Source organism: Megachile rotundata, chromosome 8 (genome assembly GCF_050947335.1).
Source record: "Megachile rotundata isolate GNS110a chromosome 8, iyMegRotu1, whole genome shotgun sequence".
In the NCBI taxonomy this organism is placed as follows: Eukaryota; Metazoa; Arthropoda; class Insecta; order Hymenoptera; family Megachilidae; genus Megachile; species Megachile rotundata.
In genome coordinates, this window is record NC_134990.1 from 14,336,116 (window position 1) to 14,361,090 (window position 24,975).

The 24,975-nt window shown below is 32.5% G+C and overlaps 4 protein-coding genes across 30 annotated transcripts in view; 3 read left to right on the forward strand and 1 right to left on the reverse strand.

Moving 5' to 3' along the window:
• The first annotated feature begins 771 nt into the window (after positions 1–771).
• Positions 772–3,829, forward strand: dgt1 (KAT8 regulatory NSL complex subunit dim gamma-tubulin 1). Of its 4 annotated transcripts, XM_012284458.2 has the most exons (9): positions 772–841; positions 932–1,002; positions 1,520–1,768; positions 1,852–2,033; positions 2,116–2,284; positions 2,476–2,791; positions 2,873–2,995; positions 3,069–3,209; positions 3,285–3,829. In XM_012284458.2, exons 3-9 carry the CDS (start codon positions 1,527–1,529, stop codon positions 3,531–3,533), a joined length of 1,422 nt encoding a protein of 473 aa, XP_012139848.1. In that variant the 5' UTR covers positions 772–841; positions 932–1,002; positions 1,520–1,526; the 3' UTR covers positions 3,534–3,829. The 4 variants fall into 4 exon arrangements, with proteins under 4 accessions (XP_012139848.1, XP_012139845.1, XP_003702858.2 ...); XM_012284455.2 differs by lacking the exon at positions 772–841 and having other exon boundaries at positions 874–1,015; XM_003702810.3 differs by lacking the exon at positions 772–841 and having other exon boundaries at positions 874–1,015; positions 2,491–2,791.
• A 2,246-nt stretch (positions 3,830–6,075) lies between these two features.
• On the reverse strand, positions 6,076–11,587 carry LOC100879520 (zinc transporter foi). 5 transcript variants are annotated; one of them, XM_076534511.1, is made up of 14 exons: positions 11,446–11,584; positions 10,795–11,377; positions 10,382–10,408; positions 10,040–10,129; positions 9,172–9,898; positions 8,401–8,465; positions 8,054–8,291; positions 7,802–7,971; positions 7,529–7,726; positions 7,328–7,457; positions 6,944–7,210; positions 6,692–6,868; positions 6,424–6,611; positions 6,076–6,347 (listed from the first exon to the last, which is right to left on the reverse strand). In XM_076534511.1, the coding sequence occupies exons 2-14, from the start codon at positions 10,831–10,833 to the stop codon at positions 6,201–6,203; spliced, it is 2,463 nt and encodes an 820-aa protein (XP_076390626.1). In that variant the 5' UTR covers positions 10,834–11,377; positions 11,446–11,584; the 3' UTR covers positions 6,076–6,200. The 5 variants fall into 5 exon arrangements, with proteins under 5 accessions (XP_076390626.1, XP_076390627.1, XP_076390628.1 ...); XM_076534512.1 differs by lacking the exon at positions 10,382–10,408; XM_076534513.1 differs by lacking the exons at positions 10,040–10,129; positions 10,382–10,408.
• Positions 11,588–11,701: 114 nt separating this feature from the next.
• Positions 11,702–14,684, forward strand: GatA (glutamyl-tRNA(Gln) amidotransferase subunit A, mitochondrial). Of its 2 annotated transcripts, none has more exons than XM_076534517.1 (3): positions 11,702–11,835; positions 11,936–13,536; positions 13,593–14,684. In XM_076534517.1, exons 2-3 carry the CDS (start codon positions 13,008–13,010, stop codon positions 14,621–14,623), a joined length of 1,560 nt encoding a protein of 519 aa, XP_076390632.1. In that variant the 5' UTR covers positions 11,702–11,835; positions 11,936–13,007; the 3' UTR covers positions 14,624–14,684. The 2 variants fall into 2 exon arrangements, with proteins under 2 accessions (XP_076390632.1, XP_076390633.1); XM_076534518.1 differs by lacking the exon at positions 11,702–11,835 and having other exon boundaries at positions 12,252–13,040; positions 13,159–13,536.
• Positions 14,685–15,673: 989 nt separating this feature from the next.
• Positions 15,674–24,975, forward strand: part of Liprin-gamma (liprin protein kazrin) — a 142,087-nt gene continuing 132,785 nt past the window's right edge. For 15 of the 19 annotated variants that reach the window (XM_076534488.1, XM_076534494.1, XM_076534496.1 and 12 more), the window contains exons 1-2: positions 16,357–16,451; positions 20,538–20,681. In XM_076534488.1, coding sequence (XP_076390603.1) covers positions 16,372–16,451; positions 20,538–20,681 — 224 coding nt within the window. In that variant the 5' untranslated portion in view covers positions 16,357–16,371. Of the gene's footprint in view, positions 16,049–16,356; positions 16,452–19,606; positions 19,922–20,537; positions 20,682–23,609; positions 23,747–24,975 lie in introns of those variants that run through there. The other 4 variants (XM_076534502.1, XM_076534504.1, XM_076534509.1 and 1 more) reach the window with 4 other exon arrangements.

Consider the following 24,975-nt stretch of genomic DNA (forward strand, 5'->3'; position numbering starts at 1 on the left):
TTATACGAAACTTCGTAATACCGTTAATATTATATTATGGACGTTTTATTTGTTTTAACGTTTTACAAAATAAACTTTTTTTGTATTATAATAAATTAATAAAGTCAACTGTTCAATAATGCATCACAATATCAAGATTTATTTACTATTGTATTTTTATGCACTCGGTAGATTTTATATAAGTTTGGTCAATTTTCGTCCGAAAATATTTTCCGTACGTATTTTTCATTCTTGTATTATCATACACCACATTAAAAAACTTGATTTGTAAATTTCTGGCAGGCCATGAGGTTGGTTACGAAGAGTAAACGTAAATGTTCAAGTAACTGATTACGACGATAAAATAAAAATTCGTAGTATCTTATATAACATGAGACAAGTTACTTAACGCGTAACAATTTTATATATACGCAAAATTTATTTAATCGATGATTCGGTAATGTTTCAATCGAATACTGTAAAATATTAGGTACTTGCTTGTTTGTTGCACAAAAAGATGTAACTGTACCAGTACAATAAATATAATAAATTTATACTGTTCGATCGAAACAATTCTATATTGTGAGCACGTTGCATCGGTTAACAGTAAACACGCGTGTGTAACGTAAAAACCAATTTTGTTAATATTTTACGACCAACGTCATAACCTACCTGAACTTTTTCAGTCTATATACGATAGGTATGAATCACGTAGTTTATCAATTAGAAGTTTTAGGCTTTAAACTCCCGGAAGTGACGCAAACTGTCGTTGAGCTAGTAGTATGTGCACGCAGCAAATGTTATCTCTGTAGTAGCGTCCCGTTATCTTGGTCCTACAGAAGGACCCAGTGCTGCCTTTCAAGTATTATTTATTCGCATACAACTTCAGACTTACTGTTACAATCACCGATATTTTACGTTTCACGATATAATCTTTTTTTTTCTCTTGAAGTTTCCAGAAGTACGTTGACGGTGACAAGTGTAAATCGGTTGGCACTGTCTTTCCTTCTCGGAAGATTTAATGTAAGAGATCACAGTAAGTTTTGAAGAAATTAAGCGTCGCGGCTTTTTAAAGTCCCGCTTGTTTCGTTTCATTCAAATTTTCACAAAAACTGACCACATGTCCGCCTCATTCTTTCGAAATCCGTACATACATCAATAAAACTTCATTCAACATCTCACGTACAAAATGGCGGCCAACTACCACTTGTTACAAATATGCATGATGCAATAGTTTTACCCTAATAAATAGAATAAAGACTGATATGTATATACATCTTTTATTTAAAATGATTTTTATGACACCATATTTTCCTTAATATATCAATAATTTTGAAGTAATAAAACTGTTATAGTTACGTTGACTTCCGAGGTAGATTACCGCGCGAAATTTAAATTTGCAATTAAGTATATATTTTTTTCCAACTTTGTCAAAGGTTTCTATAGTTAATAATAATCTATCAATTGCAATTTCGCTGTTAAGTTTTCTTGCAACAATTATAGAAACTCTTACTTTAGTTATATGTATACTTTTTTATAGATAAGTAATGTTTCGGATCCCAAAAACAATGCCTGTGAATACTGTTGTCACAAAAAGACCAAAACAAACACAAACATGTTTGTATTCATCATATGAATGTACACAGCCTTGTCTAGAAGGATATAATTATTGCTCCAAACATATTCTTGAAGATCCAAATGCACCTTATAAACAATGTGGCTTTGTATATAATACTAATGGCAGGAAATGCCAAAATCCTGCACCAAAATTTGATAGGAGGGATATTTCGTACGTGACAAATATAAATTTATTGAATTCCCTTTTTAATGTATGACTCCTTATATAATGTCTAAATGTTTATTTTTTTATAGGTATTGTTCTGAACATACCAGAAAAGCTCAAATAGCACGTATAAAGTCAACAGCACGTCATTCTTTACCACAGACACCTGAAATGCTCTTGCTTAACTTAAGTCACTATGTTAAAAGAACAGATTCAAGTACTGAGGATACTGAAGATGAAGAAGGGAAAGTTAAAGCATTAGATCCTTTTAGTAAGGTTTTATGAAGTAACATTTTTATAACTAAAATAGGATCTTTTGAACAATAGAAATTAAGTTTAAATTGAAATTTCAGCTGAAGTTGATGCATACAGAGTGAATGCAAGCGGATGTGATATCTTAGATTATGCAAGTTCTTCTGATAGTGATGTTGAACCTACAGTAGTAAGTGATACATTGAGAGGAAGTTATCTTGATGACAGTGACAATGAAAGTTTATACAGTGCACAGGAAGATCCTCTAAAGTAAGAATAAGCTTATACAAACACCTACAATACTTTAATATATTTTTTTTCTGTATAATGTAAAGCTAGTTTGCTTTGGCTTGTGCAAATTTAAAACATAACATTTTCATAATTATTTTTATGTCTATTCACTTATCTTTAGTAGTTGCTTCGTGCAAAAAATAAGACTATAATTTCTATTGAATCATTAGTATTAATTTTTTAAGGCATGCTGGAGTCTTTACCGCTGAAGAAGTGATCTACATTGCACGGGAAAAACTAATTAGGTTACAATCCCTTTATATAGATCAATTTAGAAGACTGCAATATATCTTGAAAGAAAAAAGACGAAAATATTTACATGCTCTTAAGAAGGAAAAAGAAACGTTGTGTAGTATACATGATCAACCCAAAGAAACAGTAAAAGAGAAAAAGGTTTATGAAAAATTAAAAGCTTTAAACCGCTATCATAGACGAAGTGGCGTTGAAGCAATATTGTATAGAAAATCGTTAGAACGTCGAGCACAAGTAATTGAGCATATGTTTTATACAAAAGATTTAATAATATAAAGGTGTGAGATTATTGAAAAAATTATACATTTGTTATAGGCAACCGATGGATCCGCACAAAAGGTACCGAGTATATCAAAATGTATCTTTACAGAAGGTGGAGTAAAATGCGGAGAAAGAACTCTACCCGCTGCGAAACATTGTCGTAAACACATATTAAAAGTAAAATATTATTTTCAATAAAGTTATAGCATCATAGTGAATGTAAATTTACATGATCATCTTGTGTTTACAGGATCAACATCAAGTATTGTTTAAAGCGTGTGGAGCGGTAAGGGCTGACATTGAATGTCACGAACCAGTACCTGTAATTTTTGACACAAATTGCGTGTTTCATATGAATTTACCATCTGAGTGTAAATTAGAATCTATGAAGGTAATTTATGAATCTTGTAATGTATGTGTAATGATAAAAATATGAAAATAATTATTTCATTTTCATATTTATTAGTTTAAAGAATCAAAACCTGAAATGCAGAAAATATCTGCACCGGATAATCAATCTATGGAGATTGATGTAGTGGGTGAGATTCAGGATATCGATCCAGATGACGACATGGCGGGGTTAATGAGAGAGATGAGCGACGCCGCACACATGAAACCAGTATTTAATGAAAGTTTGAACAGTGAAGCTAGTACAGATACAGCATTTAGTTTATCAGCACAAATGAGTGATAGAGATGACCTTGTATCTATGTGACAAAATATCTGTCTGTGATTTTTAATAACAAAATGCTAATTTTAATGTTGTATAATTACGCTAACTTTATTTATATGATTGTACACTATAATACATGTACAATATTTATATTAAGTGCTCAAAAATGTGAAGAAAAATATCTATATTTAAAAATGTGCATTCGATAACAAAAAATATTGATGGAACTTGCTTTAGGTATGTATAGTCATAGCACATAATTTCCATTTGTAAATATGAGACTTTCATCTTATTTCATCATCTAATTTACAAAATAAAACAAATCTATCAAACTTAAATTGTGTCGTTCAATTTAAAATAACATACTTTTGCCCTAGGGAAGATGTGATATTTGTTACAGATAAAGAATTAAATATATTATATATTTTACAATAGGTATTCATAAAACGATCATTGAGATTTTATTGAAGCAATTCAAAACAAATTTGTCATTAAAAATAACAATTTTTTTTTTAAATCAGAACACATACTATTTTTGTTCGTGCTATAAATGAAAAAAAGCCGAATTCTTTATGATATATATACATAATACACAAATTATTTGGTTAAATACATCAGTATCAATGTAAAATGTAATTTAAGAAAATTCAAATTTACAAGAATATAATGCTTTTTTTCAATTTTTACATTTTCTGTAAAAAAATACATTATTATTAATTATAGCATTAATTGTTAAGATATACTAGCAAACAATAATGGCTTCTTTCGGTAAGGGGAACTGGAGGGAATAGCAATTTCCGTCACTAAACGCCTATCACACTTGTGCTTCAATCTATATAAACACTAACGGCGTGTGACATATTTCGTATTTGAGGAGCGCAAGTGGGACAGACAAATGGTTAGACGTCGCTCTTCGCTAGTCTTGCTCTTGCCGAAGGAAGACGTGATTGTTTACTAGTACACAAACAAAATACATTTTAAATATAAGTAACTTACAATAAGTAAATGAGGTTTCGGTGTAATTTGGTTATTTAGATTGTATATTCTTTAAGTAATAAAAAAATGTGCATAATATATCTTTTTTACAACACATCTTTTTATTCGTTAGAGCCATGTTTGTAATAAATGCAATAGCATAAAAGAATAATATAATGCTGATAAAGTTTCATTTAAAACATAATTTTGTAATACATTAGAGACGTTTTAATGCTTTCACAGTCATAGTATCTTTCTCAAGAGTTTTGTATAAGTACAGCTAAAATGTTTAAGTTTCAATCATGTACATATTATCTTTCGACGTGCAGATATGTACATACAGTTGCAAGTAATTACCAGTCAAATTATTGGTAATTATAGTGGCAGTATGAAGATATTTAAAAATTATCTATATATGTATATATGCATATATCCAATTATTATAAATGGTAATATACCATAGTTGTTTTCGTATGTTAATATCGAATGAAATTACTTTGTGCACAGCAGATGTATTTATAATTCCGCGAAACTAAAACATCTGGTTTCAAGTAATCTTATTTGGTAACTGAATTTCTGTATTAATTATTGAAACAGCAACTTATATATTGAGTATAGTATTTAAAACTTTGTGCAAATGCAGGTTACTTATAAGAAAACAAGTTAAAAAAACAAGCACCAAAGTTTCAAAAATAAGCATCTTCGCACACTTATCGAAATGCATTTATGATTAATAAATATATAGTTTTCTATAATTTGCGTTTTTGATCTTGACTCGATCAATGTACATCTAATTTCGCCTTAAATCATGTACAATATTTGATTAACTTCGATCATACATTCATAGCAGAATTACATATAATGTTGATTCAATTACAAAATATTTATTTCAAGCAGTATTTATTCAAAGAATTCTATCAAAATAAAGAATGCAGTTGTTAAATATATCACAATCAAATTTGGGCACTGATACAACAGCTCTGAAAACACATATATTATGTAAATGCCAGGCATTTAATAATTGTCACCCAAATTTTAAAGTACATATTACACTTAAAATCATACACCTGTATTAAACCAAACAAAATGTTAAACAGATATTTTAGGATGTTCTTATCAATATTGACTTCATTCTATCTTCCTACAATTTAACTTTCAATCATGTATAATACAAATTAGACAAAGAACTGCATGGCATTTTCATAAACTTATGTGGTACTTTTAGTAAAGTATCAAAATCTATCGATTAAAAATTGACTACAATTACCTATTTTTATGAGATTTTGTCCAATAAGTTGCAAAATACTCAAATATTAGCCCAACTTTTGGCTTTCTTTATATATTAGAATGCATCGTCTCAAACATGATTTTCAATAAGTATACTTCAAATATTGTCGTCATATTTGCATTATCTAACTTTCATCAAACTATTCATTTTAGCTGTTCAATTGTGCACTGAGTACTCTTAACATCATAAATTATTTAGCATTTATCTGTTTGTAGTACCTTTTTAAGTTTTTAACAATCGACTAAGCTGTTGTCTACAGGAAATCTTACGCTACATACGTGAAGGAAAATAAAGTTGCTTATGTTACAGTAAAAGTCAATATTGTTTCGGTAAGAATGCATAGTCAAAATTTTATTGACTCAAATGTTGACCATAAACAGATCTGTAGGAAGTACTGCAGAGCTTACCATCGTTTGAAAAAGTTCTCAGTCTTTATGAAGTTAATCTTAATCACTGAATATATTCTTAAGATCATGTTCGTATAGTGCTATAATTAACATTATTCCCAGACCACACGATAGCCCTAATGCTTGTAAAATACACTGCCATTGAAAGCTACGTTCCACAGAGTGACTTGAAGATAATTCTGGAATCTAAATCAGATATGTACACTAATTAAATGTGACTATGAAGATACGAAACAACGAGATGTAACTAATAGCCACTTACCATGTCTACTAGTGCTATATATATAAACATTCCTGCAGCAGCAGCAAACATCCAACTACTTACAGCAGGTGTACTTCCTAATAATACACCAAATATCATACCGAACAAACAAAGTACGGAAGATAACAAATTATAAAAAACAGCCTGTTTAGCACTCATTCCGGCTTTTAATAAAACTGCGAAGTCTCCTATTTGGTATGAATAATTATATTAGAATTTTGAACGAATTTTATATTATACTAGATTATAAATATTATATATAATATACCTATCTCGTGGGGTAATTCGTGGCAAAATACAGCTATCGCTGTAGAAAAACCACCTGCTATATTTGCTGAAAAAGCGGCACCTATAGCCATGCCATCTGTAAAATTGTGTAAACCGTCACCCATTACTACCATCCAAGCAACGCTTGACATTGATTCTGGCGCAGAATGGACATGACCTATAAAAATCAAATATTACACTATTTAATAAATACAATATAAATAACAAATTATGTTAAACCAACAAACAGTACCATGGGAATGGGTATGACCATGGTGTTTTGTTTCATGTTCACGTATAATAACGGTGTAACTTTCTGACTCGTTTAATGGTACATCTGCACCATCAGTTTTCTTCGTATTTACGATGGAGTCCTCTAGCCTCCAATCTTCATTTAATTTCTTCTCTACGTCACTGGCCATAATTTTTGAAACCGAATTGCAATTTGATGTCAAAGGTTTTTCCTCCTCGATCACGGGAGGTCTTTCATGATTATTATGTTGACGATTGTGATGATTATCTGCATAATAAATATCCTTTTTATGATAGATTAATTATCTCTTTAATGAGGTTTAAAAAGTAAAGATAAAGAAAAAATTAATATGTTATAACTGTAAGTAAATAAAGAAAACTGTACCTTGAGTCTCAGTGCTAATTTCGCCGTAACAGTATGGATACGACGAATATTTGTGTTTGCACAATTTCTCTCCAACAACATTGCTGTTTGGTCCATCAGTCTCTCTCATTACTCTAACACGTGTAGGTAACTAAAATTAACAGTTATTTACTTACTTATGTGTCCATGAATTTTTTTCTTTTATGTAAAATTAATATTTACTTTATTACGACGTTGTCGAAGTTTTCTCCATTCCGCTAACATCATTAAAGCTTTTTCCGTAAAAAAGAAAAGTGCAAGACCCATCATTGCAACTAGCCCTTTCCACATATTCATATTGTGCTGTTCTTTTTGGTCTGCTTCACCATGATTATCATCATAATGACTATGTTCATGACTGTGATCATGAGACATCATTGCCTGACAAAAAGATACAAAAACAGTAAATAAAAAATGTTCACAAAGAATAAATACACTTTTTAAATTTCATCTTACATGTGGTAGAAGATGAATAAGAGCATCACCACATAGTGTTCCTACAGCAAGAGCAACTAAAAATTGCAATAACTGATGGTAATAAACTTTACCCATAAAAGGTATAACAGCTACACCAAGTAAACCACATAGACTGATTATTAAAATACTGAATGTAGAATAGGCCCACACTAAAGAATAAAAATAATATATTTAGAATTGTGCAATAGATAGACAAACAAAATTTTCCTTTATCATATTGAGCCTGTATACCTTGAACCATATTACGTGTCATGTCTTCCCCAAGGTATTTATTAACTATTGGCTTATAATTTTCTGGTACACGTATACATCCATTTCTGTCTGAACTTGATTCACCTGCTAGTTGATAAACAAGAGCTGGACACACGCGTTCAAAAAGCCAACTTGGTAATGTTGAATTATTATTAGAGATGAAATTATAGGGTATATCTCTTGCAACAGTACTTAATAATTCTTTGCTACTTAAGCACTGAAATGGCGGGATAATCACTTATAAGGAATAATTAATATCTTCAGAAAAGAATATATCTATTTGTTTTTGTATGATGAAATGTAATTCTAATTATAATTTGTCTTACCCTTTCTTTCCTATCTTCATTCTCATGTTCTGCTAGGCCACTGTTTTGTGAACTTTTTAATTTATCTACAACAAAAAATTTGATTTATATAATATTAAATAAAGCTAGCTACTCAAAAGACAAATTCAAATTCGTGAATTTGGAAAATGAATTTTTTTTGTTAACAAATAAGAAGCACTATTTCACAGGACACACATTCTGACATACTTTCCTCAGTAGCAAAAACATTACACTATAAAGCTACTGATAACAGAAAAATGTTAGTTATCTGCACCAAGGATATAGTTACTCAAGATATAACTATTTGATTACTGATATCTCATGCAATAACATGCAAGTGTGGTATCATATTTTATTCATTCATAATAGTAAAGCAATTTGTCTAGTTATTTTTATGTTTACTTTTTTCTAATTTTACTGAATATATTGAATGTAATTTTCATTCAAAGAACAAATATATTTTAATAAAGATCTTAATAAGAGTTCAATAAAATCAATAAGTAACTTGATGAGTCAATTGAACAAGTTAAGCTAAATTATTATTATTAAGATTTCCAAATTAAATCAACTAAAAATATTATTAGACTGTGTCTGTAGTAGAGCAGATGTAGCTACATTACTTATTATGATTGATAGGCTGGTAATTGGTAATTAAAAGCAGTGGGTTGCTATACACTGTATAAGACAATCACTTTACTAAAGTGCTCTTAAGATATGCTTCATATTTTAAAGGTATAATTAGCATTAATAAATTTTTTAAATTAAACTTACCTAATGGATTTTCATGTTGACTAGTAACCACATTATGTTCTTCCAATTTAGATACATCTGTTAACAACCTTAATAATCCTAATTTTTTTAATAACTTTTCAAAACCTTCCATTGTTATGCTTGTACCATCTCCATAAGTTTCAAAAATCCTTTTCATGAAATACTTTTCATCTATAACATCTACATTTCTCTTTGTCCTGATCCTGTTAAGAGAATCTTCATCTTTAACAAGTTGAACTGAATTCAAGTCTCCATTATAAATTATATCAATTTGACCTAGTCTTTCTAATAATTCTATATTTCTTGTGGGTGAGGAATCTTCCTGTGTTATTGGAATATGAGTATTATGAATATTATCATTAGGTTTTACATTTTCTTGATTTTTTGCTTTAGCATGAGCTTCATTTATGGCAACTGGTACCAACAAGGAGGAAGTATTGTTGGCACTATCTAATATATTAGAAGATTTAGCAGCACCATCATTAGAAGCTCCTACACCATTTGAATTCATTTTTCTCACATCTTTCTGCTGTGTTTCTTTATACTTCATTAGTAACCAAGATGGTTGTAATTGCTCATTAGAATCTGGTAACTTTTCAGACTTGACAGAATTATGATCTGTGCTCCCAGCATGTGACAATTCAACGTGTGCTGAACAAGGAGTATGTGCAGCACATAAAACACATACTACGCAAACTGTGACAAAATGATGTGACATGTTGAGCCTCTGCAAAATAAATGAAAAGTTTTAATGTAATATGTATTAATTTCCAACATAATAACATATCCAGTGAAATTAAATTTAAACTATATTCAGTACATTATGAACAATTTGAAGATTATTATAGTATTGAAAATAGAATATTACATCAAATAGGAAGCTGGTATCTATGCAACAATGATAATGATAATGATAGCCCATCCAAGTATAACAGTGTCCTTGAATTACTATATACTTCTATAATTAGAATACTAAATTACCTCTTATATTCATAAACTTTAAATTTTGTAAGAGTAGTGTCACCACAAATGATGTTAAGACTATTCCAAAAAATTCTGCATTAAAATTATTAATAGAAACTACAAAAATCAGATGACTTCTTTAAGCTTATTTTATGAATCTCATATTTTAGGACTGGTATTTAGGATAAAAAAGAAAACTGATGTGTTATGTTACAAAATTATTGTTAAAATAAGATCATATATTTACCAGAAATAAGAGTAAAACATACATAATCTACAATAACAATTGAAACAGTATATGGAAAAAATGATAATCATTTTGTTTTCCACTTATCAAGCATTCTAAAAATATCATTCTATTTTTACTTATAAAAAATAGACAAGTAAATGTTTATCAACATATTCAGTCTAATATAGGTATCAATAATACGGATTAGACATAAAAGATAAAATTATCTATAACAATTGTGACTGATCTAAACTTAAGTGGTGATTAATTATAATTTCAAGAATGAGTATATTTTTATAACAGTAAAAATAACAAATACTAAAATTAAACTTTAGTCATCTTCATAATATGATTTGCATGCTTAGAATGAATTGCCTTAAGTGAAATTTATTTAATATAATAAATGTTTATTTTAGATAAGAACTGCTAACCATGTAGTATATATTAATATTTGTGGCACACAATATCATTTTATTTACAAATAGAAAAGAAGAAACTAATAATGCATACAAGCATGTGTTCGTATTTTGTTAATTCATCCTATCAACTAAGCTAATACATGCATGTATGAATTTATCAAAAAATAATTAGGATTATTTAAATACACGGTAAATGAATTGCGTGTGTACAAGAACGAATAGCCAAGTAGTTTCCACTCGATATGGAAATTTGAATTAATAATATCATTATAACTGTGACTCGTAAAAATATATTATGATTCAGTGAGAAATGAAAAATTGCGCATTTTATGAGAGAAACTACGTAAACGATTGGACACGGGTGCGCGCTATGTCGTATCCGAAATAGTCAAGGTGTTCGATCTTGCGAATGCTCCGTCAAAAACCGTATTTTTAGCTGTCAAAAAGAGAAGGAGATCCGCGCTTGTCGTCCTCTTTACCCTACCCCACCGTAACGATCCCTGACAGAATTTAGAATTTAGGTTAGAAAGGCGGCCTCTTGCTTTAATATAAAAAAAAAGACGTGTCAAGTTTTGGCTCGAGACTTGATCGTTTCCTGTCAACATACGAAATCCAACAGAAGTTCACTGGGTTAAGCAATAGTATATACTGTCACATAATTACCTTTATATGATTAGTGAAACAAAATTCCCGCTAGGAAGTGGCATATGCTAATTGATCGAAACGCGCTCACCAGCTTGCGGAAAGCTCGCGAAGTCCCACGTTAACGTAACAGGAACCCTTCAACACTCGTCTATCTCCTTTCTTCCCTCCTCGACCAACCGCTGAAAGCAACTTCGCCGCGTGTGAGCAACAAGTATACCCTGAATATAGTTTTAAGCAGGATGACAAGTTCATAAAATTAGAATTACATAACCGCTACCGAAGATAGCGCTACTGCGATTAGCAAAATTTCAAATTTTAGCAAGTCACGTTGGTAATACTGGTGACTTTTGCTCTGTTCTGCGCATATCAACCCTGATTGGTGGAAATACATTTTTTTACCAAGAGCAAGTACATGCGCATTGCGTTTCTCGTGGCGGTAAACGCATATACCCAGTGATCTCTTATTTTGTTATTTCCTATATTTTACATCCTTTTTCCTTTCCTGTAGGCCGTATTGTTCATCCTGTATATGGCGAAATGGAAACATTGCAGCGAATCGAGGCGAAATGGCGGGAGACGTACTGAAGCCAACCGAGTTGCGCAAAGTAAGCACCAACTCCTGTTGAACGAATAATATGCTATATTCACATCGACAATGCTATTCCATAATTGCAATTAATTATACTAATCTGCAATGTTAAAAAGATTGTAATACATAATTAATAAAACAATTTTATTGCATCAGACATAAAATATGTAGGAAGTCATTAAGGTAATCCAGGACATGTATGTTGAAAGATTCATGAATTATTTATAGAAGTCGAAGATCTTACTATTTTCCATCTTTTTCTTATGTTGAAATTCATCGTTGATAATTTTTTTATGCATTCTACAAGTTTATGTTTCCAAATGTGGCGATGTGCTTCGCCGGCTGTCAATATGGTGGCGTCATCTACCGGAAACGTAATATATGCATTGTTAACATGTATCTGTCTTTATCTAATACCTTCTGTCCCGTTTTATTATCCTGGTACCAGGAGCTAATGTCGTCACCAATTCTTGGATGATATTAGGGATTCGTTATGGTTATCCTTCTCACACATTGATGACAGTTTAACTCTTCTATCCTCCTATGTTCCTAATAAAATGAGCGCCTACTACACCAAAATTAATATGGTCTTGTATCTTTTGCTTGCTGTAGTTGAAAACATAATTTTTGGAAGGAATCAAATAAATGATAATTGTTAATTGAATAATCGTTATATTTATATACCCAGTACATTGATGTATTATTTGCTGTTTGTTTCATTGAAAATATTTATGAAATAGTTAGGTTCGAATTGCACGCGAGTAAATGCAACTTGTTTTGAAACAGTTACACAATGAAACGTAACAATGGACATTATGAATAATTATAATATATTAATAGTGCATTTTGTTTTCCTTACAATACACTAATTAACATATTATAAAATTAATAAAATATCAATTTAATTCCTGGTTGTTTCTACCGGTAAATAAAGGTTATGTTTTGTATGGAAGTTACAAGCATATAGTTCCAATAAACTGTGTTAATAAAAATGAACAAATTACTGTCTATTCCGATAAAGGAAGTAAGTAAAAAAATACATGCAGGTGATGTGTGTCCTTCTGATATCACAAAAGCAGCTGTTAAATTAACATCAGTTATCAAACCACTTAATGCTTATATCACTGTGACTGATGATACAGCAAAGAAACATGCTGAAGATTCAGATTCAAGACAGAAAAATCAAAGTTTGTTGGGTAAACTTGATGGAATTCCAGTCGCAGTTAAAGATAACTATTGCATCAGGAATCACTTAACAACTTGTGGGTCAAAGATGCTTTCAAATTTTACACCTACATATGATGCAACTGTATATAAACGTTTAAAAGATGCTGGGGCAGTTTTAATTGGTAAAACTAATCTTGATGAATTTGGAATGGGTTCTGGCACTATTGACTCATATTATGGACCAACCAAGAATTTATGGAACTCAGATGTATTAGAAAATTATTATTCTTGTAGTAGTGATTCAGAGAAGCATTGTACATCATCTTCAAATGAAAATTCATGGTATATAGCAGGTATGATTCATTAGGTTGTTATCTTAAATGTTCAGTAAGCACTGTGTCTATTTTAGGTGGTAGCAGTGGTGGTTCTGCTGTAGCAGTTGCTACTAGAAGTTGTTATGCTGCGTTAGGTTCAGATACAGGAGGTTCAACACGAAATCCAGCTTCTTATTGTGGTCTTATTGGTTTGAAACCTACTTATGGTTTAGTTTCACGTTATGGACTTATTCCTCTTGTAAATTCAATGGATGTCCCTGGTATTCTAGCAAGAAATGTTGATGATGCTTTGTTAGTTTTAAATACTATAGCTGGTCCAGATGAAGCGGATTCCACTTGTGTGAGAAGGGAATATGTACCATTTAATTTACCAGATACTATAAATATAAGTAACTTTAGAATTGGAATACCTAATGAATATAAGCAAACAAGTATAAGTCCTGAAATACAAGAATGTTGGGAGGAACTATCACAGTTTTTGACAGAAGCTGGAGCATCAGTTGTCCCAGTGTCACTGCCCCATACAAGTTATTCTATAATGTGTTACACAGTATTGAATCGTTGTGATGTTACCAGTAATCTGGCTCGTTATGATGGAATAGAATATGGCTATAGAGCAGAAGAATCAGATTCTTTACAAGAATTGTATAGAAAAACAAGAACAGAAGGATTTGGTAAAGTAGTCAAGGAACGCATTTTAGTTGGAAATTACTTTTTATTAGAAGAAAATTATGATCAATATTACATCAAAGCAATGAAGATACGAAGATTAATCTCAGACGATTTTGAAGCATTATGGAACAACAATATTGATTTTGTACTTACTCCTACTACACTCACAGAGGCTCCAAAGTATAATGAATTTATGTCACTGGACAATCAAACACAATGTTTAATTCAAGATTACTGTACTCAACCTGCTAATATGGCAGGCATACCAGCAGTTAATGTTCCAATTAAACTTTCTAAGAAAGGTTTACCTTTATCTTTACAACTTATGGCTCCTTCTTTCCATGAGAAGGGCCTTCTTACATTGGCAAAATGGATAGAACAAAGAGTACAGTTCCCAGTGCTTGAATTAAAAGATACAGCTTTGTTTAAATAAAGTGTTGTTAAATTATTGTTGTGTTATTTTGTTAGTTTAAAATATACTAAATAATATTTCATTGTTGTATTTATTTTTATTTATTTAATCAATAACTCTTATTGACATTATCAAGGTTTCATTTCATAGAGTCTGAACATAAAATTATAAAAAATGTTTATAACTACAATTTAAAATTTCATAATGCTTATCCATTGAAATTTTATCGGTATAGTTGAATACTTCCTTATATTAATATTGTCGGTATGGTTGGAAATAAATGTTATTCATTTTTGAGCATTGCACCAGAGTGCGCAACAGAACAGCTGGGCCACTAAGGTTTAGAAAATGTCGGTATTTCAGGTCGTATATCATACTATGTCATATTATGAAAACCTGTTTAAAATTTGATCTAAACTATCATTGTTTTATTTGCATGGTATCATAAAACATTTGTGCGTTATATTGAATTAGAGGCAAGTTAGGTTGGCATAAGGATAGGTGAGAGTTTGGTTAATTGCTGCAATGTCAGATCAGGGTTAGATTAAGGAAGTTAGCATATATTGAAGTACAAGGACATATCGAAGTTTCCTCAAGTAATTACACCCTTATGACGTTGTAGTCGATTTTTATTCATAACAGTGTCAAAAGCTCTACTGTAACAAAATTCACCGAAAATTGAAGGAAGTTACGAAACGTCGATTAAATAATAGAACAATACAGAATTTGAACAATTTATGATTAGAGGATGCCTTGTTTCACTATCGATATTGCGTTATGCGAATTGAATCGATCATAATGCTACGAATAAATATTGTGCAAAGCAAGTATCGACTCGAATTCCTATCGTTCGATCACAATAACAGGCGGGAGACTGCTGGCACGAAAATCTCTGTTAGTGTCAATATTTATTAACAATATTTCGGTGGAAAAATATTAAAAAATAAAGAAACAAGTAGTCGAAATCGCGCTCGCAACAGAAGGGTGGTCAACGGGAGAACAGGGTTGGGCACGGGGTGCGAAGGGCGCATGCGTTAACCCGGCCGGGGGCTGTCGTGTCGCTCTCTGCCGACGATTTCGTCAGTCGTTGTGAGGACCCCGGACCGTAAGTGTCGTGAGTCGTGTTTTTCCGCGGATCGCTTGAACTTGTTTGTTCCCTTTATTTTTTTTCTTCCCTCTCGCACGTTATCCGTCGGTGAACGTGTATAACGCGATGTCAAAGTGGCGCTTTTTGAATCGCGGTCGTATTCGCGCCGCGATCGGTAGTGTCGTAGTTCGTAGTAAAACAGGATCACTGTGACGTTAGTGTCGAAGATTGAGATCGTTGAATCGCGACACGCTTAGACGCGTTTCTGTTGCGCAGAAACTCGGATGATTGACCGTTACGGAAATTTAAACAGGTGTGCGCTGAAACAACTCCTGATACCGAACGCAGACGATTTCAAGGTAATTGCTTAGTTTATTAATTATAAAATTGTTTTTGTACGGAATCTTGGAAAGTTTCGAACATTGTACTTTCTCGAACACGCGCGTGTTTGGTAGTGCAATAAGACAAGTATTTCTGTCATATTTTATATGTCAATTTATACATTCAATATAGAAAAGAATAACAATCATATTTTGTATAATTTTAGTGAGAAATGTTTTATAAAACTGCTTGAGTAATATATTCTATGAAATTGTATTATTGTCAAGTTCGTATGTTAATTTCAAATAAATGGTAATTGTTTTGACTAGTTCAGTACAATAGATCGAAACTTGCCAATGTGATGGAGGAATTCATAAATCATATTGTAAATTTATTGTGTATTGTGTTGATTTTGTGTACAAATTGGTACGACACTGATCGGTAAGAACTTTTATGTCATCTGTCATATTTTATTGCAGAAATGTCAATTTAATTTCTCGATTAAAGTATGAATTATAAATCATAACCTGACGCTTCAGTTTTTGAAATTTCTTCCCGCTAGTAATTGATTATTAGTATTTAAAGAGTTTTATTGATTTTAAGTTGAAAGGTCATTTTCTTTGTTTAAATTATAAATACACAGTACTTTTTTTAATTTTCTACCGATATTAATTATTCGTAGATTAATTTTTAACAATCATCGTGCAAATATTAATTTATTTTACAATTAACTCATTTTCGTTGTATAAAACGCAACTTCTTTTGATATCTGATAACCAATGTTATTATTTGCTTTGAGTCAAGACTTTGAACCTTTCTAAACAATACGCTTTCTACAAACAAAATGTCTGCCTTTAGTCATAAAGCGTAAAGTTTGTCAATACTCGTTATGCTTTTCCATGTAATTATGTACATCAAAAATATTTATATGGTGAGATCCCCATCGTGATTAAAAAATTCCATAACCCCAAAGTTTCGAACTTCATAAATATCTGTCGTATAAAACAGGGAACTAGTGACAGTAGCCAAAGTTTACGACCTTGCTATATTGCAACAATCCGTACTGCGTGTATCTGCAAATGAGCGACATTTTCTTGACCACCACACATTACCTTTCTCAGTCAAAATTTTGTAAAATTTCTTCCGCAACGTCGCGTTTCCATTCATACCTCGATAATTCGCCGTCGATACGAACAGGGTGGGTCTTAGCATCAGGTTGCACGTTAAGTTCGGAAAATGTTGCTTTTTTCCTTGGTGCAACACGAAGCGTGTGCTCATTCGTTCTATTTTGAGGCTATTGATCGGCTTTCATGCCATATGAGAATATAAGGTTTCGAGGGAAAGTTACATCGTTGCTTTACGCTCGACCTTAATATCTTCAGCCGTGATCACTATGAACTTTCTCAGGAATCCGTGTTCTCATCTTGACCGTTCGTGCATCGTTCATGCATGCGATAAACGTTCCACGTTTCAGAGTCACGATTCGACAGCTTTCCTTTATTCGCGTTAGAAAATTATTGTCTGTCAAATTTCTTGCTATCGGGTAATGACGCGCCTTCTCGTGGGCCACTGGTGACGGTAGCACAATCGCTATAACACCATCAATTTTGGGATCTAGGGATTTTTTCGAAGCCTAGGGATATTGGTATCTAGGGATTTTGGAGTCTAGGGATATCGGGATCTAGGGATTCTGAAATTTTTTAAGATTTTAGGGATTTTTTGCGATCTAGGAATTTTGTAGAATTTAGGGATTTTTTTGATTTAGGAATTTTTTAGAATTTAGGGATTTTTTGCGATCTAGAGATTTTTTTAGAATTTGGGGATTTTGGGACAGGGATTTTGGGATTTAGAGATTCTGGGATATAAGGATTTTATGAGATCTAGGGATTTTTTGGAATCTCTAGACCTTTGAGGTCTAGTTACCATAAATTATGCCATGAGAATTATTCTTCATTAATAGTCGCCGTATCAAGCTTGATTACTAATCACATTTTTTGTAACAAATATAAATTTATTGCACAAGAAATTTGTACTATCAGATACACAAATCATCAGGAAATACCTTTACCTCGTATCTCGGTCATTTTATTACAAATGTTGAAATTAATTTAGCCAGACCGAAATACCGTTTTATCGATGAAGATTATATTTAGAGAGGTCAGAACGCGCGGCCTGAAAACGCACGATTTTGTATCATGTGTATTTTTATACGTTCTACCGTAGACTCGTGTCTACCGAGAATATTAAATTTCCTTTCAAATTATAACATCTCGACAGGTCATCCTAACCTATACAATTCGAAAGTTATTCAGGAAGTTACGTTAGATGGCGTCGAATTATCTACCTGTTACTTATACATTAATGGACGGAATGTTTGATTAGCAATGTTTTTAGCAGATAAGGGGATCGGATATCATTTATTCGGTCCATTCGCAACGACGTAATTCAAGCTGCGGAGGGTGTCCATTGTCAGCGGAGAAAGATATCAGTGACAGTGAGTTTAGGTACTTAGTCGTGAGTCGCGTATCAAAAGGGCGAAGCCATTCCGTTCCGACGATGCGTATTGTTCGTAAACGTGCCTTTTGTGCTCCAATTGAACCTCGAATGGATCATTTGCGTCGCGAGAAGAAAAGTACGACGCATTCCGGACTCTTCTTTGTTTAGAATCGCAGGAACAGGAAAGGAAAGACGAACACGAAATATCCTTTGAACGGCTTAAATTTCGGACTGAAACTTGTACCTTTGTTCCCTATGTTCTTGTTTCGCTGAGCATTCCTACAAAAGTGTATTTTTGTCATGCGCGGACATTATGCGAATGTACAGCTACGGTTTACTGTGCACTATTCAAATATTTCACTGGTCGGTCACTTCACTTATATTACTATTTTATTTTTCCACTATATTACTGTACTATTTTATTATTTCACTGCATAGTTATATCACTATTTTACTGTAATTAAAAAAATTACTATATCACTATTCAAATATTTGACAGTTCACTGTACTACACATTTACACTACTATTTTATTATTTCACTGCATACAGTTATATCACTATTTTATTGTTATTAAAAAAATTACTATATCACTATTCAAATATTTGACAGTTCACTGTACTACACATTTACACTACTATTTTATTATTTCATTATATTAGTACTGTACTATTTTATTATTTCACTGCATACAGTTATATCACTATTTTATTGTTATTAAAAAAATTACTATATCACTATTCAAATATTTGACAGTTCACTGTACTACACATTTACATTACTATTTTATTATTTCATTATATTAGTACTACTGTGCTGTCCTATTGTCAGTATCATACAGTATCAGTATCAGTATCATACATTCCACTATTTTATTGTAATAACAAAATGTATATAATTATAATATTAATTACAACATTAATTACAGCCTTAATGTAAATAATGTACTGATACAAATTAGTATAAAATAATATACCTGCATTTTACATTTTCTCAAGAAAAACTTGTCAAAGATAGCAACGAGTAATTCAAAATGGCGTAACGCATTAAGAGGTTAGGTTGAACCTATACAATTGACCGTGAAGTGCGCAATAAGTGAGCGAGTTGAACAATCAGGTTTTTAGTCTGAAAGGTGTTTCCACCCTGTAGGGTGTTTTCACTAGTCCCCGCTTACTATTTATACTAACTTTAAAGCAACATCGATATCTCTGCTCGTTAACAATGGTAGCCCTCGAAAAGGCTTGAATTACAGCATCGCAACTGGTTTGAGTGGATAAATGATACCTGATCCTATTCAGCCTAGCACGTGATGCAAAGTGGGGTCAAAGAGCCAAGTACCTAGACAAAACTAACCTGTACCGAGTCCGGTACGATAGTCCTACTTATGCTTCGGATTCTGCGAAAATCTGTTAATTGGTACGGGTTAATTGGTGCGGTAATTAGTAGTAAAAATTATTTTATATTTAACTGTTTTATTATGTAATTATTTATCTGTTTAATTATGTAATATTTAAGTATTTAATTGTGTAATATTATTATTGTTTTTTAATTATTTTATTGAGTAACATAGTTGCTATTTAATTATTTAATTATGTATTATTATTATTGTTTAACTATTGAACTGTTTAATTATGTAATATTATTATTATTTTGTTTAATTATTTTATTAAGTAACATGATTGCTATTTAATTATGCAACTATTTATTAATTTAATTATATAGCTATTTAACTATTTAATTATGTAATTATTTAGCTATTTAATTATGTAATTATTCAACTGTTTAATTATGTAACTATTTAATTAAGTAACATATTTAACTTTTTCATTATGCAACCATCAGTCTATTTAATTATGTAACTATTTGACAACTTAATTACACAATTATTTAACAATCAATCTTGACAATTTAATTAACAATGTAACAAATTTTTAACAACAAGATCTGAATGCTCTCGTTGGTCCATTAATGAAGCAATTGGTATTAACCAGACTTTTTCTCCGTTAATAGAATCTGAATGGTTTCGTTTCAGACGAGAAAGTAAGGAAGCAGATTCGGGGTCGATGAACAGTGTGTGTATCGCAGTGTCTTGTTTCGCGATCGTGAATCAATCATCGTTTGCAGCGATCGTCCACGGTAATCATTCTGCAGTCCTGTTCGACAGAGCCGTGATTAGGTGAGTACTTTGATATTGTGTTCACTAATGTTTTAATCGCACTACGATTGATTCGCGCAACAGCGTATCAGTCACGTTCTCGAACCGGAAATATGTGCTTATGATGCCCGGTATTTTTGTCAGCGTGAACCGCGAAATTCAAATATCAACTATTGAATACTCTTTATTAAACTCATTTATTTTGTGAATATAATTCAATTTTTTGCACACGAATATTTATTTTTCACACGTTCACTTTATAAAAAAATTTTTCTTTCGATATTCGATAGTTGTTAAGTATTTCTCGATCAGGAAGGGTGGTTCGAAATAATTGGGATTACGCTGGTGAAAATTGAACAAGGACTAATCAATCTTTGGTCTACGATTTTTCTCCGCATCGCGGTGAGACCGCAAGGCTAGTATTACCTGTTCGATATGGCATAAAATTCCTAGCTGCGATATCGCGTTGCAAATTTACATTTTCCTCGTAATTGCGTACCAATATCCCCGCTAGCGTTGAATCTATAATTCAAATTATTGTTTGCGATCCATAATTTTTATCTCGACCTTCGATCAAGCTTTTACTAGCTAATATCCTCCATAATATCCTATCAATCTTTTCCGTTGAGTCTACAGTGAAAACAAGACGTAAACAAAGATCCCCCTCGCGTATTTTCCAAGGATAAAAAGGATCGAGCAGATTTCTGTGTCCTCGAGAAATTTGTAATCCTGAAGGATTCCGAGAGTCCTTTACGAGGCTCCACGGGATATTAGAAGGATAATATTCTCTATAACGTGCGTGTTCACGTAGGGGAATGTAAACACGTGAATATACAATGACAAGTCACGCGATGTTTGTTCTCCGGTCTCGCTACATTCTTGCGTTTCGTATAATCCTTTCGATAGCGTTAAACTTCTCGTTTGCGCGATTCTTTCTTACGGTTATTGCATATTCAGTAATTAGCGTTCTTCCTGACCATGCAGACGTACGCCACATTTTATTCGTATTTCCGTGAAATCTGTTGGCAATGCACGTTCGTCTCGTTCAAGCTTGAATGAAGACGGTGTCCTAGAATTGATCAGGTTGCAGTTTCTTGCCACATTGTTTATGAGTCATTTCTTGTTTTTCTGTAAACATTGCGTTTTACTTATTTATTAATAACTATACAACTTTTAATCACATAAGGTCAGTTGTATCTTTTTGTATTTTGCTTTCTATAGAAATATAAGTATAATATAGGCATATAGATATATTTGGAACTTAAAGATGTGGAGCGCTAAGGTTCTAGGAATATAGGGATCTTCAAATCTAGCGATATTTTCAAGCTAGGGACTTTTTCGATCTATCAATTTTCCAATCTAGGGATTTTTCAATCTAGAGATTTTCCAATCTAGGGATTTTCCCATCTAGGAATTTTCCGATCTAGGGATTTTTCAAGCTAGGTAATTTCAATCTAGGGATTTTTCAATTCAGGGATTTTTAGATCTAAGAAGGTTTTTCGATCTATTAATTTTCCAATCTAGGAATTTGCCGATCTAGGGATTTTTCAAGCTAGGGATTTTCAATCTAGGGATTTTTAGATTTAGGGATATTTTCCATCTAAGGATTTTTTGGATCTATGGATTTTCCAATCTAGGGATTTTCCGAGCTAGAAATTTTTGAATCTAGGGATTTTTTCCGATGGGGGTTTCCCATCTAGGGATTTGTCGATCTAGGGATATTTTCGATCTGTGGATTTGTCGATGTACGGATTTTTCCATTTAGCGATTTTCCCAGCCAGGGATTTTTCCATCTAGGAATTTTTCCATCTAGAAATTTTCCGATCTAGGGATTTTTCAAGCTAGGTAATTTCAATCTAGGGATTTTTCAATTCAGGGATTTTTAGATCTAAGAAGGTTTTTCGATCTATTAATTTTCCAATCTAGGAATTTGCCGATCTAGGGATTTTTCAAGCTGGGGATTTTCAATCTAGGGATTTTTAGATTTAGGGATATTTTCCATCTAAGGATTTTTTGGATCTATGGATTTTCCAATCTAGGGATTTTCCGAGCTAGAAAATTTTGAATCTAGGGATTTTTTTCGATGGGGGTTTCCCATCTAGGGATTTGTCGATATAGGGATATTTTCGATCTGTGGATTTGTCGATGTACGGATTTTTCCATTTAGCGATTTTCCCAGCCAGGGATTTTTCCATCTAGGGATTTTCACATCTAGCAATTTTTCTATTTAGCGATTTTTCTATCTAGGAATTTTTCTATTTAGCGATTTTTCTATCTAGGAATTTTTCTATTTAGGGGTTTTTCGAACTGAGGATGTTTCCATCTAGGGATTTCTCCATCCAAAGATTTTTGCGATCTAGGGATACTTGGAACATAGGGATGTTCGTCGTATCTGAAATTTAGGGATACTTGATGTATCATGAAAGTGTATGCGCTACTAGAAACCTAGAGATCTAGTAACAAAAATATAGAAATCTATGGATCTAGACATTTAGAAATATACTTATCGACATATATCACGTATTATAATACATTTTCGTGATAACATATATAGAATGCACAGTGAATTTCTTAATTTAATTATGTCTTTTGACAATTCCTCTTTCGCGCTGAACTCCACGTCTTCGTCGTTCGAAGTAAGGAAGATTTTGTCGGTAAAAATCGAGTTATCAATATTTCTTACCGAACGCGAATAAAACACTTTGGATTCGACACATCCGGATCTTGGTCGCAATTTAACGAATGGCGTCATTCATTCGTTCGCAAGTAGGGGAATCGTATTATACGGGCTCGTTCTTTCGTCTTCCATCCCTGTTACACGTTCCAGTAACTCTTCCTCTTTTTCTCTTGTACTCTCTCCCACTGGGTCACATTATGCACCGGGTGACTGGGTGGCGATATGTCGCTGTTTAATATGTGGGCCATTTCAGTCCGTGGTTCCTCTATGCGTGGATCGGTCGATCTTTAAGGCGGAACAATCTTCGATGCAATGTTGAACGCGATCGCTTTTAAACGAGCTAAGATCAAGCTTTTCCTTTGGTGTCGGTGGTTCTTGTCTTATCTTTACTCCAACGTGGTGAGTTTGGGTGAGTAACCTTTGGTTAACTTATTCGGATGAGTGCAGTCGGTAAGCAGCAGCTATTTGTATGCATAAGTTAAATAAATTTTAGTTAAAAGTTACACTTTTTATTCACCGTAGTTTTTAATACAAGTAATGTACCATATGACAAGGAAGTTAATTGGCAGAATTCAGTGTCGAGAGTTTAACATATTGTACATGATCATGTGACTATCGGTAATATCAGTAACGCTGACCAGTATAATGTACAACAACGAGTACAGAATAAATACTTTCCCGAGCAGTTCGTAAACATATTCCGGCGCACATTAAATTCTCCGTAACTGCCATAACGAGCTCGTATGTTGTAAAATTTGTCGAGCAACGACTCGGTAATTGGCGATATTGTCGTCGAATAAAGTTTCGAAATTTTTGCTCGAGTTTTTAAGCTTACGCGTGAAATTATGGTGGAATGTGGGTCACGAAGTTTCGTGTCGGCTTTAGCGCTTGGTAAAATAACGCGTGATAGAAACTTTCGGGTCATCTAGATCGGAAGGCGAACGTAACGCGACGCATGATAATATGAAAATTCAATTACGTCACCGATGTGTACGTTAACACCAGGAATTAGCGGTCGCAAATCCGACCTGCCACGGACGAATTGTCTGAATTGTCGGCAATGAAAGATTTCCGGCACGGAGCTGCTTGTCTCTGCAACAATTTTTCACGGTTTTATGTTGCTCCTCTGCAGTGCCCTCCTTTTGGATCCTCCTGGGAAATTCTGCCGTGCTACATTTTTTAAGTGGATGTGATTTGCACTTGAAAATGTTGGCTTTGTTGATTCTTGGATTTCTAGGTTTATGGGCTTTTGGATTTCTGAGTAAATTTGTAGATTTAGAGGTTTTTTGATTGGTAGATTGATAGATTGATGGATTGGTGGATTGATAGATTGGTAGATTGATAGATTGGTGGATTGATAAATTGGTAGATTGATGGATTGGCGGATTGATGGATTGATAGATTGATAGATTGATAGATTGGTGGATTGGTAGATTGATGGATTGATAGATTGATGAATTGATGGATTGATAGATTGATAGATTGATAGATTGATAGATTGATAGATTGATAGACTCATGGATTGATAGATTGATGAATTGGTAGCTGGATAGATTGATGGATTGATTGATTGGTGGCTTGGTATATTGATGGATTGATTGCTTGATAGATTGATAGATTGGTAGATTGATGGATTGA